Below are 16,927 nucleotides of genomic sequence, written 5' to 3' on the forward strand. Positions count from 1 at the left end.
CCCATCCACATCAGACCTCTTCTTTCTTTCTTTCTTTCTTTCTTTCTTCCTTCCTTCCTTCCTCTCTTTCTTTCTTTCTTTCTTTCTTTCTTTTTTGGGTGGCTTTTTGAGATGGTTTCCCTTTATAGCCCTTGCTGTCCTGGAGGTTTCTTTGTAGACCAGGATAACCTTGAATTCAGAGATCTATCTGTTTCCCAAGTGCTGGGATTCACAGTGTGGGCCACTGCTGCCATCAATATTTTTGATCTGTCTTAGTAATACGGGTCTTTTCTTTTAGTATATTTCTTCTGTTTAATACTAGCCAGTTTAGCCAATAAAGAACACAGCAGTTTACTTTGTATAAGAAGATATCTGATCACTTATTACTTAAGTAAATCACAATAAAAATAAATAAAATCTCTGAAATTCAAGGAAGTTTTTTTTTTTTTTTTTTCCCCCGGAGCTGGGGACCGAACCCAGGGCCTTGCGCTTGCTAGGCAGGCGCTCTACCTGAGCTAAATCCCCAACCCCTCAAGGAAGTTTCTAAATATGCCCTCTAACCACCCTAGAACAAAACCTAGTTTAAGATGTACTGGGTGCCAGGAACTAGAGCGATGGTTCCTCAGTTTAGAAGTTACTGTTCTGGGACTGCAGAGATGACTGTGGTTTGGAGCTTCTGTTGCCCTTGCAGTAATCTGGGTTTGATCCCTAGCACCTACTTGGTGGTTCACTGCCATCTGTAACTTTAGTTCCAGGGAACTCAATGCCCTCTTCTGGCCTTGGCCTCCACAGACAGTAGGTATGCATACACAGGCATATATATAGGCAAAATACCCACACATACAGAAAAATTAAAAAAAAACAAAACTTACTGCTCTTGGGTAATAAGATCTGGTCCAGTTCCCAATACCCACAAAGCAACTCATAACAAAGTATTATGCCAGTTTTAGGGAATCTTATGCCTTCTGGCATCCAAGGGCCCCAAGCATAAATATATACAAAAGCAAAACAAATACACTAAAAAAAACCAACCTTAAAATTGTATTATGCAGATATTATTTTATTATTTAAATTGACCTAACTTATATGTTATTTGCTATTTCTTTTGGATGGAGCAAGAAACAGTCATTCTCAGTTTCTTTGTTTTTAAACTTGGGTTTCTGGGGCTAAAAGTTAGGTCCTCATGCTTGAAAGACAAATGCTTTATCGACTAAGCAGTGCTCCAGCTCCTGTTACTTTGTTTTTGTATAGTGACAATTTTGGTTTCCTTAAAAAACATAGAAGCATTTTAAGAATGTATTTTTGTTTTAATCCCAGGTGTGGGGGGCTATGGGACTGCTTTGCAGCAGCTGACTATGATCTAACTATGATCTCCCTTGTGCTCTAGCAGAGGCATGGTTTTAAGCCAACTGTAGATATAGTTTCTGGGATTGTGTGACATTTGGAATTCTGGGGACTTTTCAGAGGGTATATAAACGCAGGTGGGTGGTTTGTGGTGGTGGTAGTGGTAGGTTGTGGTTAGTTGTATTCAAAGAAGAAACAAAATAAGAAAGATTAGATTCAAGGATCTCTCTCAGATCCTTTCTTTCCTATCTGGTGATAGGAGGTGAAACCTAGAGGATACAGGGTGGGAAAAAGGACAGCCCACAAAGTAGCAAAGACCAGCTACAGTTTTTGTTTCTATTTTTTCCTTTCTTTTCTTTTTTTTGAGACAAGGTCTCATACCCTGACTTTTAAACTCTAAATCTTCCTGCCTTCACCTCCCAGTATTAGAATTTACAGGTATATACTACCACAACTGGCTTTATAGACACTTTAATTACCTTGATTTTCCTGTACAGTGATGATATTAGGATCTACCTATCAGTTCACAGAGGCAAGATTTAACCCCTGACCTCCTCCCTTTCTTGCCAAAGCTTCTGTTTAGTCAAGACCATGGCTGTTCTTCCAAAGTACCAGGGTTCAATTTCAACAACCCACCTGGGAGCTTACACTGTTTGTAATTCTAGTTCCAGAGGATCTGACGCCTTCATACAGGCATGCATGCATATAAAAAAGTAAAAGAAGGGGCTGGGGATTTAGCTCAGTGATAGAGCACTTGCCTAGCAAGCACAAGGCCCTGGGTTCGGTTCCCAGCTCTGAAAAAAAGAAAAAAGTAAAAGAATAAATCATTTAAGAACAAAAACAAAAATCCCAGAAAATTATATAGGTAGTACAGAGTTATTGAATTTGTTATGGCTTCTGTAACAAAATATGGTTTAAATAGATGTTGTTGGTATCTGGTAGTTCTGTAGGCCAGAAGTTCAAAGTCATGGTATTGACAAGTTGTTGGTTCATTCTGAGAGCTGCAAGTGAATTATTTGCTCTTTTCTTGTTTTTTGGATGGTCAGCCCTGTCGTCGTCCTCCCCCCCCATGTCCCTATGTCTTTTTTTTTTTTTTTTTTTTTTTTTTTGGTTCTTTTTTTTTGAGCTGGGACCAACCCAGGGCCTTGCGCTTCCTAGGTAAGCGCTCTACCGCTGAGCTAAATCCCCAGCCCCATGTCCCTATGTCTTACATTTTTTTTTTGCATATATCTGTCTCCAAAATTCTGTTTTTAGAGATATTACTGTACTCCTCAGTAATATTATACCCTAAAGATAACATTCTGGGGTGCTGGAAACCAAGAACTTCTTTGTTGGTAATTGGGAAAGTAAGTGGACCCACAATTAGTATTCTGTGTCACAATGAACCAATTAGTGTTATCTTTTAACAGCAAAAAAGAGGCAGAAGCGGTCTACAGAGTGAGTTCTAGGACAGCTAGGGCTACAAGGAAAAAACCCTGTCTCAAAAAAAAACAAATCAAAACTCCAAAAGAAATGAAGCAATTTGGAAAAGATCTCTGGTGTTTTTACCACTGTTTGGCAAAACAAGTCATAATTGCCAAAACCAGTTTTCTGCCCTAAATGACAGTGGGGCAGAGAACTTTGCCAGTTTTATTTTAAACATAAGGCATACATAGGACAGTGTTCATTGAGTCTGGGTAAATTGATGAGAAGAATGCTTAGATGTATTTTATTTTAAACTGTATGTGCCTGTGTGTATGCCCGAGTACAGGTGTCCCTGGAGAGAAGAGGCATTGTATCCCCCAGAACTGTAAAGTTGAGATGTCTAGTGTGGGTGCTGGAACCCAAGTCCTCTCTAAGAGCAGTATGCTCTCAACGGTTGGGCTCTCTCTCCAATCTGTAACTTAGGTTTTGTCGGTTTGTTTTGGAAATTTATATTCTTGGCTGGTCTGGAACTGGATATGTAGACCAGTTGGCATTGAACTCAGGATCTGCCTGCCTCTGCTTCCCAAGTGCTAGGACTAAAGAGATGTGCCACTACCGTCTGGCTTGTTTTATTGTTTTTTTGTTTGTTTGTTTGTTTGATTAAGATAATCTCTGTATTCAGACTGATCTCAAACTTGCCCAGCCTTCTTGCCTTGGTATTGGGAATGTTGAGAATAATAAAGCTGGGCCTCTAACAATATACCATACTTTGCGATACTATTGTGTTTGGTAATGTTGGGCATTGGACTTAAGTATACTAGACAAGAACTCTTCTCATTGAACAATGTATTTCCAGCTCTTAGTTTAGCTTTTGAATAACTGTTAATAACAAAGGATACCAACTGGAGGAAGCAGATGGGTTTATTTTGGCTCATGGTTCTCAGGGATACAGACCATCTTAAACAGGGAAGATGTGGTAGCAGGAGCAGGATGCTCTGGGTCTGTCGCATAGTAGGTAGGTCAGAAGCAGAGAAATGAGTGCTTGTGCTTATCTTTTTATTCTTTCTCACTGAAGGCAGTGGGATTGTGCCACCATATTTAGGATGGGTCTTGCCACCTCAGCTAGCCTAATTAGAAAAATCTCCTAGACGTACATACCCAGAGAGTTGTTTCCATGATAGTTCTAAAATCCATCCAATTGACAAGGTTCACCATCAGTTAAGGTGTTTAATATTTTCATTAAGGTATACAAATCCTAGATTCTAATGAGAAAATCAGCCTTGAAATAATTAGTTCTCCTCTGCCTTTCTTGTATGCTCCATGGAAAATACATAAGAACTTTTTTCTACCTTTTTAGTTACTGAGAAGTGATATAGTCCCTTCCTTTAAAAAGTGAACAGTGGAAAAAGTTGTTTAAGATGTGAAAGAACTAGAAACTAAGCCAGCAGGGTGTCCTTCACCAGTGGGATCTTAGAGCTATGACTTACCACTTCTCCCAGGAGCTTGGTGCCTCCTGCCCTTGTTGTAGGTATATTGCCCCACATGCATTTCAGTGCATTCAGAAGATGAGTGGCCTAGATGGTTAGTGTCTTTATTTTTAGGTAGATTGGCTAGATTTTTAAAAAGGCAGGAAAAGCCAGTCAGTGGTTGGTGCTGCACACCTGTGAGTTTTATGCCATCATGGTCTACAGTATGAGTTCCAGGACAGCCAGGGTTACAGGAACCCTTGGTGGAACATTTGTTTCTGAAAATTGCTCTCATTTGGGGAGCCAAGATTCTTGCTTGGTACCAGTTAGGGATTTCAACCTTTAGTTACCCTTTTGTAGCAGTGAGAAAGATTGTTTCACCTATCACCAAATGAGTGTTGATATTTTTTAGGGAGAAGAAAAGAAGGAAAGAGGGTTTTTTGGGGTTTTTTTGTCTGTTTTTGTTTTCCCAGTAGCTAAACAAGAGGCTGGAGTAACATCAGTTATTAGTGGCTGACTAGTACTTGGGCTTAAGCTCACATTTTTCACTCAGAATACAGAGACTACCTGCTTCTGCTTCCCCAGTACTGGGACTGAAGTCACGCGCCACCAACGCCCAGCTTGTGATTTTGTTTTTATAATATATGTAGATTTTTAAAAAGTGCAGCAGTAAAATTGCCAGGATGATGCCTTGAGGAAATTCTTTAATGCACATGTGAATATTATAAATTGTAAATTCCTAGAATTGAACATTTTTATATGATTTAGAGTACAAAATAGCATCCACTTAATTGCAGAAGTGTCAGAAAGGTCTGTAACTTGACTCGAGTAGGTGTGTTTCTTTGAAGTGTTCCCTAGAGGTGCCGCAGCTGTTCCTGCTCTTGTTTCCCCTTTTCCCCTCTTCCTTTTACTCTGGAGAGTAAGAGTACAGTCTCAGGAGAGACAAAGAAAATAGTAAACATGTTTAAAATTTCACCTGAGCTCTGCTTTCCTACTCAGCTACCCTGAGGCAAATAACAAAAATAGGCAAATAACAAAAAATAGCTCTTTGACTGGTGGGTTCTTTCCCTTTTTTATTTCCATTCTGTTCCTCCTTTTTTTTTTTTTTTTTTTGAGTTAGGGTTTCTGTTTTATAGGCTTGCCCTGGTGCAGGCAGGATTTTGTGACCTTTACATGATTTCTGAACCTCTTACCCATCTTCTCAGTGTTGGGATGACAAGCATACGCCACCAGGTTGGTTTCCTGAAGCCACATGGTCGCACACAACCATCTATAACTCCAGATCATGAGTTTCAAAGGCACTTGATACCCAGGAATGCACCTTGTGCACATACAGGCATGTATGCAAAACACACTCCAACACATTCAATAAATCATAAACATATTGGAGGCCAGGAGGATGCTGATTGTGGAAAGTATTTGCTGTGCAGGCCTATCAACCTAAGATTGGCTCCCCAGAATCCACATAAAAGCCAGATGTGATATGCAAGTTATCTTTTGATTTTATTTATTTATTTTTTTTTGACACCGTGTCTTTTTTTGTAGCCTGGGGGGACATAGGGTCTTATTTTGTAGCCATAGCTGATCTAGAGTTTGTATGTAGAACAGGCTGGCCTCAAATTCACAGAGATCTGACTGCTTCCTGAGTGTGATGATTAAATTATGTATATACTACTATACTTGGCCTTGAGTGTGACTCTTCTGAAGAATATGGCGACTAGCTGGTACATACCTTTAATTCCAACTCTGGGGAGGCAGAGTTTGAAGTCACTTTGGTCTACAGAGCCAAGTTTAGGGCAGCCAAGGCTGTACAAATTCTGTCTTGGAGAACTGAGAGACAGAGACAGACAGAAAGAATATGGATACTAGGAAATCAGTAAGGTTGGGAAGATGGCTGAATCAATAAAGTATTTGTCATGAAAGTGTGAGGCCTGGAGTTCCAATTGCTAGAAATCTAGTCTAGGGCTAGAGAATGGCCCAGTCAGTGAAATTGTACTAGTTTGTGTAGGGGACCTGAGATAGATTCTCAGCATCTTCATCGAGCAACTTAAAACAGTCTACTGTAATTTAGGGGATTTCACATCCTCTATCATTTATACAAAGATTGGTTCTCATGTGGCTGTGAGCCGAGCCACAATGTGGTAGGAACTGAACTAAGGTCCTCTGTATTCTTTTTTTTTTTTTTTTTTTTTTTTTCTTTTCTTTTCTTTTCTTTTTTTTTCGGAGCTGGGGACCGAACCCAGGGCCTTGTGCTTGCTAGGCAAGCACTCTACCGCTGAGCTAAATCCCCAACCCCGGTCCTCTGTATTCTTTTTTTTTTTTTTTTTTTCAGAGCTGGGGACCGAACCCAGGACCTTGTGGTTCTAGCCAAGTGCTCTACCCCTGAGCTAAATCCCCAACCCCGTCCTCTGTATTCTTAACCAGCATCCTTGCACCTCTCTAGCCCCCAACATCTACACAATGAAAGGTTTTGGGTTTTGAGTTGGAGTCTCACTATGGAGCTCTGATTGGCCTGTAACTACATAAACCATCCTTTCCTGCCTCTCCTCCCAGGTCCTTGGATTATGAACATAGCCATGAATTCCTTGTTAGGAGTTGGCTTTAAATAATTGTGTTGTGTGTCTTCCCCTATGACCCCAAATGCTTAGAGAAGTTGAGATTTGCAGAACTGGTGAATTTTTTTGACTGAATTCTCTTAACATTAGGTGTAAACTCTTCCAAGATGTCAAAAACAAACAAATCCAAGTCTGGGTCTCGCTCTTCTCGGTCAAGATCAGCATCCAGATCTCGGTCTCGTTCGTTTTCAAAGTCTCGGTCCCGAAGCCGATCTGTCTCTCGTTCAAGGAAGCGCAGGCTGAGGTAAGGGGGTGTGCTGAAATGGTGTTTGTATTGATTTGGGTTTTGAATGACTCCTGTCATGGGGCAGGTAGGATTCGAGGCTGTTTGCTTCGTTTCTGTTTGACAGTCCTATACTTCCACTCACTTTAGAAGAGAGCATTTGTGTCTAAACTCCTTGGTTAAAATCATGCAGCTGATTATCTTTTGTTAAAGTGATTTTGAAGGCTTATTTCAAACTTATTTATCAACAATGAAAGGACAACTAAGGATTAATATTATTAATAGCATTGCCTTGGAGAGAAACCATAATCCACTAAACTCAGTTAACTTTAGAGATTTACCAGGTATCATGGGTATATATCTAATGTGCTGATCACTAACAAATTGATTTAATTTAGCAAAACAGATCTTAAAACCAACAGTTTTCTTTTGCTAAATATAAAAATGATTTTTTTTTTTTAGTTTTCACGAATACTTTTAAATGAATACTTTAGTTTTCAAACCTTCAATAAACATCTCCATTTTGGTTATGTTTCCAGGAGATGCCCAGCATCTTCTTTGAATGGTTTGTTAAGGCAGGCTTCTCATTCATTGAAAGCATGGTGGTTTGTTCTTTTCATGACAGATGGTGTAATCCAGGGTGGAACTGAATGTGAGATCCTTATGTTTCAGCCTCTTGAATCCTGGGGTTAAAAGGTTTAAATTTTCTTCTAAGGATTGATTTTAATGCTTATAGTTTTTTTCTTGTGAATTTTTGAGAACCACTAAATATTCAAGGTGATCTTTGTGCAGTTCCTCCCCCCTCCCCCCAAATTGAATTAGCAAGGTATTACTGTATCATTTTTACCATCTTAGAAATTCTAGTAAGTAGTACCTAGAATCTTTTTCTTGGCAATTTATTATGAAACTAAACCTTTTCTAGATAAAGTCATTATTCTTGATGACTTCTGTAGTTCTACAGTACTTAAACATTAAACATGTAATTGGTCAAAAAAAAAAATCTTCCTTTTCCTAACAAAAAAGTAAGTTAAATCTTAGTGAAATCTGTGAAAAGTCAGCCTCAAAATTAATTTTAGACCAGAGCTTGGACAAAGGGGGATGTATGAATACGGACGGGAAACCTACTGATTCTATGTTTATCCCTCAAGAGATTAATGTCCAGGCCTGGGATGGAACAGAGTCCTGCCTTGCACACAGTCTTGATTTAGGTGACTTAAATTTCATTTTCAGCTCATTTTGTTCTGAAAGATACCATTTTAAAATTTAATTCGGTAAATGGAAGCTAAATAAGTGGTTCAAAGCCAAGTATGACTGAACAGCCAAAGCTAAACAACAAAATTGAACTGATACAGACCAAATCGAAAAATGCCAACCAACTCTGAAACAGCGGGAATTCTGGGCAGATCTTGTCTCCTGATCTACACATTTGTCGTGGCGATTGACATGAGAATGAATGAAGGAGCATTGTCGTAAACAGGCAATTTGTTGGGTAGGTCTAGAGCCAATTTAAGTGCTATCTTGTTACCTAGGAGATTGTAAACTATGGAAGAATTTTTTTTTTGTCCCTAGAAAATAATGCTTTTTGTCTTGACTATTGCCTGACTTCTGTTTTTAAGAAGCAGATTAAGCTTGCCACTGTATGCTCAGCTTTTTATTTCTGGCTTATCTATTTCATGGTTTTGCTTTTGTTGTTTCTTTTTGTTTTCCCTCTCCTATAAGGAAAGTATCCTGAGAGTTTGAGAAACCATGCCTTTAAATTAACTAACTGCTGAGTCTACAGAATTGGAGAAAGTTCATTTTTTCCCCCTTTATTTCAGACTGTATCCTTTTCAGTGACTTTAAATACTTTTGCAGTCTGCAGAGCCAGCCTCATGTTTCTGCATCTTAGTGACTACAGCTTTGGCTGCAGGGAGCCACAGGGTCCTCCCTTACTCTAGTAATTGGTAACAGGAGCAGCAGTAGACCTAAGTATGGGAACATGAATTATACACCCTCCTTAGGGCTGGTGATGGATCTCCTTCAGTGGGATCATACTCCTTCCCATAGCCTGCCTCTGCCTGTCCTTTTTTATTGTTACTGTTTCTAAATGAAAAATATAGAAGGTAAGTTTTTATTCTTGACTTTTAAATTTTGCTTAGATAGCAACTGTTAATTGACAATTAGATGCATCTTTGCTAGTTGTTTTTCTTTATGGTGTAGATAGATCTAAGAACAATGGACAATACTAGAAAACCAATTCTGTTTTATCTTTAGATTAAACTGAACTTCAGCTTCTCCTGATACTGTTATCAAATCCTTAAAACAACACTTCCTAAAGGGAGTTACTGTCTCCAAGATTCTGTGTATATCTGGGATCCTGTATCACAGCTAGGTCTGATCCCTATACTTAGTTTTATGTTTCTTCTTGTATATACATCTATGATAAAGCTTAATTTCCAAATTAACTACAGAAAGAGATTAATAGCAATGAATAACTAAGTAGAATATTAATAACACTTTACCATAATAAGAACTGTTGAGGGGGTTGGAGAGATGGCTCAGCGGTTAAGAGCACTGACTACTCTTCCAGAGGTCCTGAGTTCAATTCCCAGCAACCATGTGGTGGCTCACAACCATCTGTAAAGAGATCCGATGCCCTCTTCTGGTGTCTGAAGACAGCTACAGTATACTTATATATAATAAATGAATAAACCTTTAAAAAAAAAAAACTGTTGAAATGTGGTAAACTAAAGAATTAGGTGGCTTAGTGGATAAAGGAATTTGGTATCAAACCTGAAGACAGGAGTTTGATCTCTGGGATCCTCAAGGTAGAAGAAGAGAACTGATTTCAAGTTGTCCTCTGACCACCTGTGCACAATACACTTGGCACACACATCCAACACACAACAAATAAATGGGGCACTAAAGAATTAGTTGTTTTTTAATTTACCCCTTAATATTTTTGATTCTGAATTATCATAAGAGATTTTGCAAAGCAAGACCTTGAAAAAGATAGGAGAGAAGACACTATCTTTATTACTTTTTATTGCCTGCCTGTAGGTGTTTGTGTACCATATACATACAGTGACCTTGGAGACCAGTAGAGAGTGACAGATTCCTTGGAACTGAAGCTAATATATGAGTGCTTTGACCCAGGTCTGCTGCAAGAGCAGATGATTGAGAGAGACATATACACACACACACACACACACACACACACACACACACACACACACACACACACACACATATATATAATGGGCAAGCAGTGCCACAATTAGCATGAGGTCAGAAAATTGCAGGAATTGATACTCCCCTTTTATGTGTGTCCCAGGGATTGAACCCTGGGTTGAAATGCCTAGTGACAGGCATGGTTATCTGATGAGCTATTGGACATCTGGCAAGCCTCAGGAACTATCATTTTAAAAACACATGTAGCCAGGCACTCTGGCACATGTCCTCTTTTAGTCCCAACATTTGGGAGGCAGAGTTAGGCAGATTTCTGAGTTTGAAGCCAATCAAGGCTGCATAGTCAGAACCTGTCTCAAAAACAAAACAAAAGCAGACATGGCCCAGTGTTGCTCCATGGGAGAGTGCTTGCTGAGTGTGTGTAAGGTTCTGTGCACACACAAAAGCCTCAGGCAAGTTTACGGTCTAGAAAGACCATGTTTTTAACTGAAGCATTGTACCAGTGAACTATATCCCTAGTCCCTTCTAAATTTTGTCTTCAAACCAGGTCTTGCTAAATCCCCTAGACTATCCTCTAGCTTCAGTTCTCCTGCCCAGGCCTCCCAGGTTAACTTAAGATCACTTGTGTATATTAACATGCTTGACAGAAGGTTTCTGTTTTGTGTTTGTGCCTGCACCTGCAGAGGCTAGAGGACACCAAATCCTCTGGAGCTGCAGTTAGAGCTGTGACAGCTTACCCGCTGTGAAATGCTGTGGGTGTGGGGAACCAGATCATGTCCTCTGGAGGGGTAGCAAGTTCTTCTAACCATTGAGCCAGTTCTCCAGTCCTTTTAACCAACCATTGAACCCGTCCTCCATTCCCTGGTCCTTTGTGTTGTTTCCTGAGACAGTAGCTCACGGGTCCGAGTGGCTTCAGACCTGCTGTGTAGCTTTGGGTGTTGTTTCTTTTTCCTGATGCTACTGCCTTACCTTGCCAGTGCTGAGATTACTAGGTGTGCAGTAGCATGGCTGGCTAGACTTTTAATTAATTCAAAATAGTGAATTTCATTATCAATTTCCATACATGAATACCATATACCTTGATTATGCTATTGTTTCTGAAGGGATTTTATTTTATATCTTGAGAGATAATATTTTTTTAGTATCCCCTAGTAATAGTAATAGTAATATTATGATTGGCAGAATAGATGGTATTTAAGGGGGCTGGAGAGATGGCTCAGCAGTTGAGAGAGCTGACTGCTCTTCCAGAGGTCTTGAGTTCAAATCCCAGCAACCACATGGTGGTTCACAACCATCTGTAATGGGATCTGATGCCCTCTTCTGGCGTGTCTGAAAATAGTAACTACTTATATATAATAAATGAATAAATCTTTTTAAAAAATGGTATTTTAAGAATCTCATCAGATGTCCTAAATATTAGCACTCAGTGGGCAGAGGAGGCAGCTCTCTGGAAATGTGAGGCTAGCTTAATCTGCATAGCAAGTTCCAGGCCAGCCAGGGCTACCCTGAGTCCCTGCCCCACCACAGGTGGGGGTGGGGGTTGGGAGGAGAGAACTAAGTGAATTTGTACAAACCACTTTTTAAAATTACTATATTTATGGGTGTGTGTGTGTGTGTGTGTGTTAGTTAGTGTGTTAGTGTGTTAGTTAGTTAGTTGTAGCACATAGCTGGAAATCAGAAGACAACTTGTGGGAGTTGGTTCTCTGGCATGTGGGCCCTTGAGATCAGATCAAACCAAAAATGGAACTCAGGTTGTCAGACTTCCTGCTGACTACCCTCATTTCTGACTTCTTTGCTGTCTTAGTTAGGGTTACTATTGCATGATGAAACATCTTGACCAAAAGCGAGTTGAGAAGCAAAAAGGTTTATTTAGCTTATATTTCTATTGCTGTTCGTCGCTAAAAGAAATTAGGACAGAAACTTAACATGGGCCAGGGACCTGAAGGCAAGAGCTGATGCAGAGGCCATGGAGTGGTGTTAGTTATGTGGCTTGTTCAGCCTATTTTCTTCTAGAATCCAGGATCACCAGCCCAGTGATGGCCCTGCCCACAACGGGCTATGTCCTCCTCCATCAATCACTACTTAAGAAAATGTCTTTCATAGTACAGACTTGCCTATAGCCCAATCTTAGGGAAATATTTTCTCAATTGAGGCTCTTTGCTCTCTGATGACATAAACCACCCTGGCTTTGGCCTTTTTGATGGTTCCTGGTCGTCTAAGGCATTTTATTTTTGAGTCCTTGTGGTTCTCTCAGTGGACCTTGGCTCTATCACAGTCCCTGTATTAAATAAAAAACAGTTCTGGCCTTGCCCCTGAGTTGAAAGATGTTCACACTGTGGAGAGGTGACTCTCCCTGTGCTTGGGTGCCTTACAGTCAGATAGTGCCACCTTGTGGTACCTCAGTGAGATCATCAAGTTCAGCCACAGAAATTTGACCTAAATTAAACCATCTCCAGTCTCTAGAACAAAAGTAGTGTTTTGTGTTTTTCTGATCTAATTTTGGCAGATTCTTTTGAGCTTTTCAGTGGCTGTGTTCTTTGTCTGATGGCAAGCTGTTACAATTGTGCCTTTACAACCTCAGGTCTCATATGTAAGACCTTTATCTACCACGGAGACTAGAATAGAGTGCTAGAGCCAGAGATCCTGAGCCGTCACCAGTACCCACTTAAACACAGAGCTTTTACCTGTGGCCACCTGCTAAGTGTCGTGCCTGTATGTCTTTAGTTTACAGAATTGAGGGAACAATTGCTTCCACAACAAAACTGAAAACAAATATACAGAACCATATGGATTGCAGTGTTACCTTTTGTTGGCAGTTATTTTTTTTTAACTGAAAATGCTCTTTAAAAAACATTTCCCCATTCCCTTCCTCTGCAGTTCTAGGTCTCGTTCCAGATCATATTCTCCAGCTCATAACAGAGAAAGGAATCACCCCAGAGTATATCAGAATCGAGATTTCCGAGGTCACAACAGAGGCTACAGAAGGCCCTATTACTTCCGTGGACGAAATCGAGGCTTTTATCCATGGGGCCAGTATAACCGAGGTGGCTATGGAAACTACCGTTCTAATTGGCAGAACTACGGCAAGCATACAGCCCTCGTCGGGCCGTTCCCGATCCCGTCCCCCAAGAGGTCCCTTCACCAAGGTCCAGAGCCATTCTAGGAACTCGGATAAGTCATCCTCTGACAGGTCAAGGCGCTCTTACGTCCTCCCGGGTCGCCCTCCAACCACAGCAGAGTTGAATCATCTAAGCGAAAGTCTACAAAAGAGAAAAAGTCCTCTTCCAAGGATAGCCGGCCATCTCAGGCAGCTGGTGATAACCAGGGAGATGAGGCTAAGGAGCAGACATTTTCTGGAGGCACCTCTCAAGATATAAAAGGGTCTGAGAGCTCAAAGCCATGGCCAGATGCTACCACCTATGGCACTGGTTCTGCATCACGGGCCTCGGTTTCTGATCTGAGTCCCGGGAGAAAGCCCAGCTCTCAAAAGCCCCCCTCCAGTCTGTGGTGGTTAGGCGAAGGTCACCACGCCCCTAGCCCTGTGCCCAAACCTAGTCCTCCTCTTTCTAATGCATCCCAGATGGGCTCATCTATGTCAGGCGGTGCTGGATATCAGTCTGGAGCACACCAAGGTCCGTTTGACCATGGCTCTGGGTCTTTGAGTCCATCCAAAAAGAGCCCTGTGGGTAAGAGTCCACCAGCCACTGGCTCTGCATATGGTTCATCTCAGAAAGAGGAGAGTGCTGCTTCGGGAGGAGCAGCCTACACAAAAAGGTAAGTTTCTCATTTCCCCATCCCCAAGTGGCCAGCAGCTTAGTGCAATAATAATGCCTGAGTTACTGCTCTGATTAATAGCAATAAGGTAATACCTGCTTCCTTGACTCTTCATTAAAGGCCTCAGGAAACCTTCAGCCTAACTCTAGCTTTCCTGCGTATGTAGTGTAGTACAAGTTTCTTTAGACTCGTCTGCAATGATGTGTTTTCATTTAAACACTTGCCTTGGATTCTACCAATCTAAGCTAGGAAATAGTAGAGGTTTGAGGGTCAGCTACCAAAAATATGTCTTTGCTAACATGACTGGCCACTGGAACTGTAAACCTCTAGGTTCTACCATCTGCCATGTTTTGATACACATTGGTCCATCATGATAAAGAGCCACACTGAGGAGAATGAGCAAAATAGGAAAGGCCAAGGCTTAGTCCAGGAGAGCCGTTATTTAAAAACACAGGGCAGGTATATGTCCTAGTAGAAGTTGCAAGCTTTGTGTTACCCTGGAAGGGAGCATAGTGAGTTTGATAAGGAATTGTTTCTGTGTGGATTGGATGGAGTCAGAGGTCATAGGAAAGGTGCCAGAACTGTTTAGTCAGGAGAGACTCAGCGAGAGGTTCCTTCTTCAGTTCTCTACTCCTGGTAGCACGTTCTCTGGTGCTGGCAGTCATGTGGCTCTTTGCCATGTTCATTCGTGTTGACCATTTATTGCCCATAATTACCTAAGTCTGCAGTTAGGTTGCTTTGCAGTATATGTTTTAGTCCTTGACAGGACTGAGTGTAGGTTTGAGTCTGGTCCCTGCTTTTCTATTAGGAGAATAATGATTTTGCCACCTTCCTTCATAATTTCCCCCATTAACAAGTATTTTGTTTTTATGTGTTCACAGTATGTTTCATTATGTAGATCTTCTAGGTGACTTGAAGCAAATTTGAAGTCTCTTTTGAGACTTGTATTTCCAAATGTGAGTTGTATAAAATCAAAACAGTCCAAGGTTGAACATTCTGTTTGCTTTGCTGAAAGCAGATTTTTAAATGAATGAGTGAAAGTTGGGGTAAGACTTTAGTTGTTTTCCCCTTAGACCACATTGCAGGTAAGTAAAAAATAATTTTCAGTATCCTAAATAACTTGCTCTTCTGGGTTTTTGGTTGTTTTTATAAGGCACAGTTCCACTGACTCTTAAATGCTGAGCTCATAAATTGTTAGAAATGATTAGAAAAGAACAGGTAGACAGTTCTGATAATACTGAAAGATAGGTATGCTTGCTCAGAGACTTGAAACCAGAGCAGGAGGCTTAGGTCTCTTGTGTGTCTCCCTTGTGTCTTTATAACTAGGTATCTGGAAGAGCAGAAGACGGAGAATGGGAAGGATAAGGAGCAGAAACAAACAAATACTGATAAAGAGAAGCTGAAGGAGAAAGGGGGCTTCTCTGATGCTGATGTCAAAATGAAATCTGATCCATTTGCTCCCAAGACGGACACTGAGAAGCCCTTCCGAGGCAGCCAGTCACCCAAAAGGTATAAGCTCCGGGATGACTTTGAGAAAAAGATGGCTGACTTCCACAAGGAGGAGATGGATGAACAAGATAAGGACAAAAGTAAGGGAAGGAAGGAACCTGAGTTTGATGATGAGCCCAAATTTATATCTAAAGTCATAGCCGGTGCAAGCAAAAACCAGGAGGAAGAGAAGTCAGGCAAGTGGGAGAGCCTGCATGCAGGGAAGGAAAAGCAGAGGAAAGCAGAGGAGCTGGAGGAGGAGCCTTTCACAGAGAGATCCCGAAAGGAGGAACGTGGAGGGTCCAAGAGGAGCGAAAGTGGGCACAGGGGCTTTGTGCCAGAAAAGAATTTCCGGGTGACTGCATACAAGGCAGTCCAGGAGAAAAGTTCATCGCCTCCCCCAAGGAAGACCTCTGAGAGCCGTGACAAGCTGGGAAACAAAGGAGACTTTTCCTCAGGGAAGTCTTCCTTTTCCATTACTCGAGAGGCCCAGGTCAATGTCCGGATGGACTCCTTCGATGAGGACCTTGCACGGTGAGGAGTGCTCCTTGTTGACCCCCAGGGCACTAATGGCCTAAATAGTTTCCTTACCCAGTCTTTCTGAGGATGGAAAGGTTCCTTGCTGCCACCCGTCAGTGCCAGCACCTTTATATCTGTCCCTGGAGTGGAGAGTGACTATGGCTTACAAAATGATGATGGCCCATGAGCATTGTGGGGATAAAGGATCTTTCAGCCCTTTGTGGCTGGCTTTCTTTGTTTCTGGGAACTTGGAGCAGCTATTTTGGTCTGTTTTCCCTCCAAACCAACTCGCACCCACATTGTTTCTTTTACCTATGAAGACACTTGAGAACCGTGTCTCCATTTTACGTGGGTCACCAGAATCTATTTTTTGCCACCATTAAATAGCAGAAAACTTCAAATTGATGGACTCTGCCTCTTCCGTTCTTCCTCTAACTTCAGGAAAGCATGATAGAACCCAGACTGACTGCTTTTTGACTTAGTATAATCTGCCCAGTTAGTTGGAACTCTGCCTGAGTGGTGTTCTAGCCACACGTTCCATCCACTCTTGCTACTTCTGCTTAAGAAGCGGGGAGGGGGCAGACATGCCACAGCATGCACGAGAAGGTCAGAGGACATCTTGTGGGAATGAGTTTTTCTTTTTGCCTTGTGGGCCCTGGCTTGGTGGCTGTCACCTGTACCCACTGAACCATCTCACCAGCCCCACTTCTTTATGTTGCCTCGTTGAATGACCTTCCTAGCCAAGTTAGTTGATCGTTTACAGTATTTTTGTTTGATGTATGTGTTAAAACAAGTACGGTCACTAAGGTTTAATACTTCCCCACTTGAAGATTCTCAGTGAATTTTGGACCAACCTTTCCTTAGTTGTAATGTGATAGAGAACAGAAGGAACATTTGTGGATAGGCTTAAAACTTGGAATTGCCGGGCAGTTGGTGCTGCACACCTT

The 16,927-nt window shown here is 41.3% G+C and overlaps 1 protein-coding gene across 1 annotated transcript in view; it reads left to right on the forward strand.

The window, feature by feature from the left end:
- The window catches only part of Thrap3 (thyroid hormone receptor associated protein 3), a 40,629-nt gene that overhangs the window by 12,648 nt on the left and 11,054 nt on the right, over positions 1 to 16,927 (forward strand). The window contains 7 exon segments of the mRNA XM_032898051.1: positions 6,899 to 7,052; positions 13,077 to 13,280; positions 13,282 to 13,402; positions 13,405 to 13,663; positions 13,666 to 13,730; positions 13,732 to 13,973; positions 15,300 to 15,995. Of these exon segments, the coding sequence (XP_032753942.1) occupies positions 6,916 to 7,052; positions 13,077 to 13,280; positions 13,282 to 13,402; positions 13,405 to 13,663; positions 13,666 to 13,730; positions 13,732 to 13,973; positions 15,300 to 15,995 (1,724 nt within the window). The 5' untranslated portion in view covers positions 6,899 to 6,915.

This window comes from Rattus rattus, chromosome 1 (assembly GCF_011064425.1).
Source record: "Rattus rattus isolate New Zealand chromosome 1, Rrattus_CSIRO_v1, whole genome shotgun sequence".
NCBI classification, from domain to species: domain Eukaryota; kingdom Metazoa; phylum Chordata; class Mammalia; order Rodentia; family Muridae; genus Rattus; species Rattus rattus.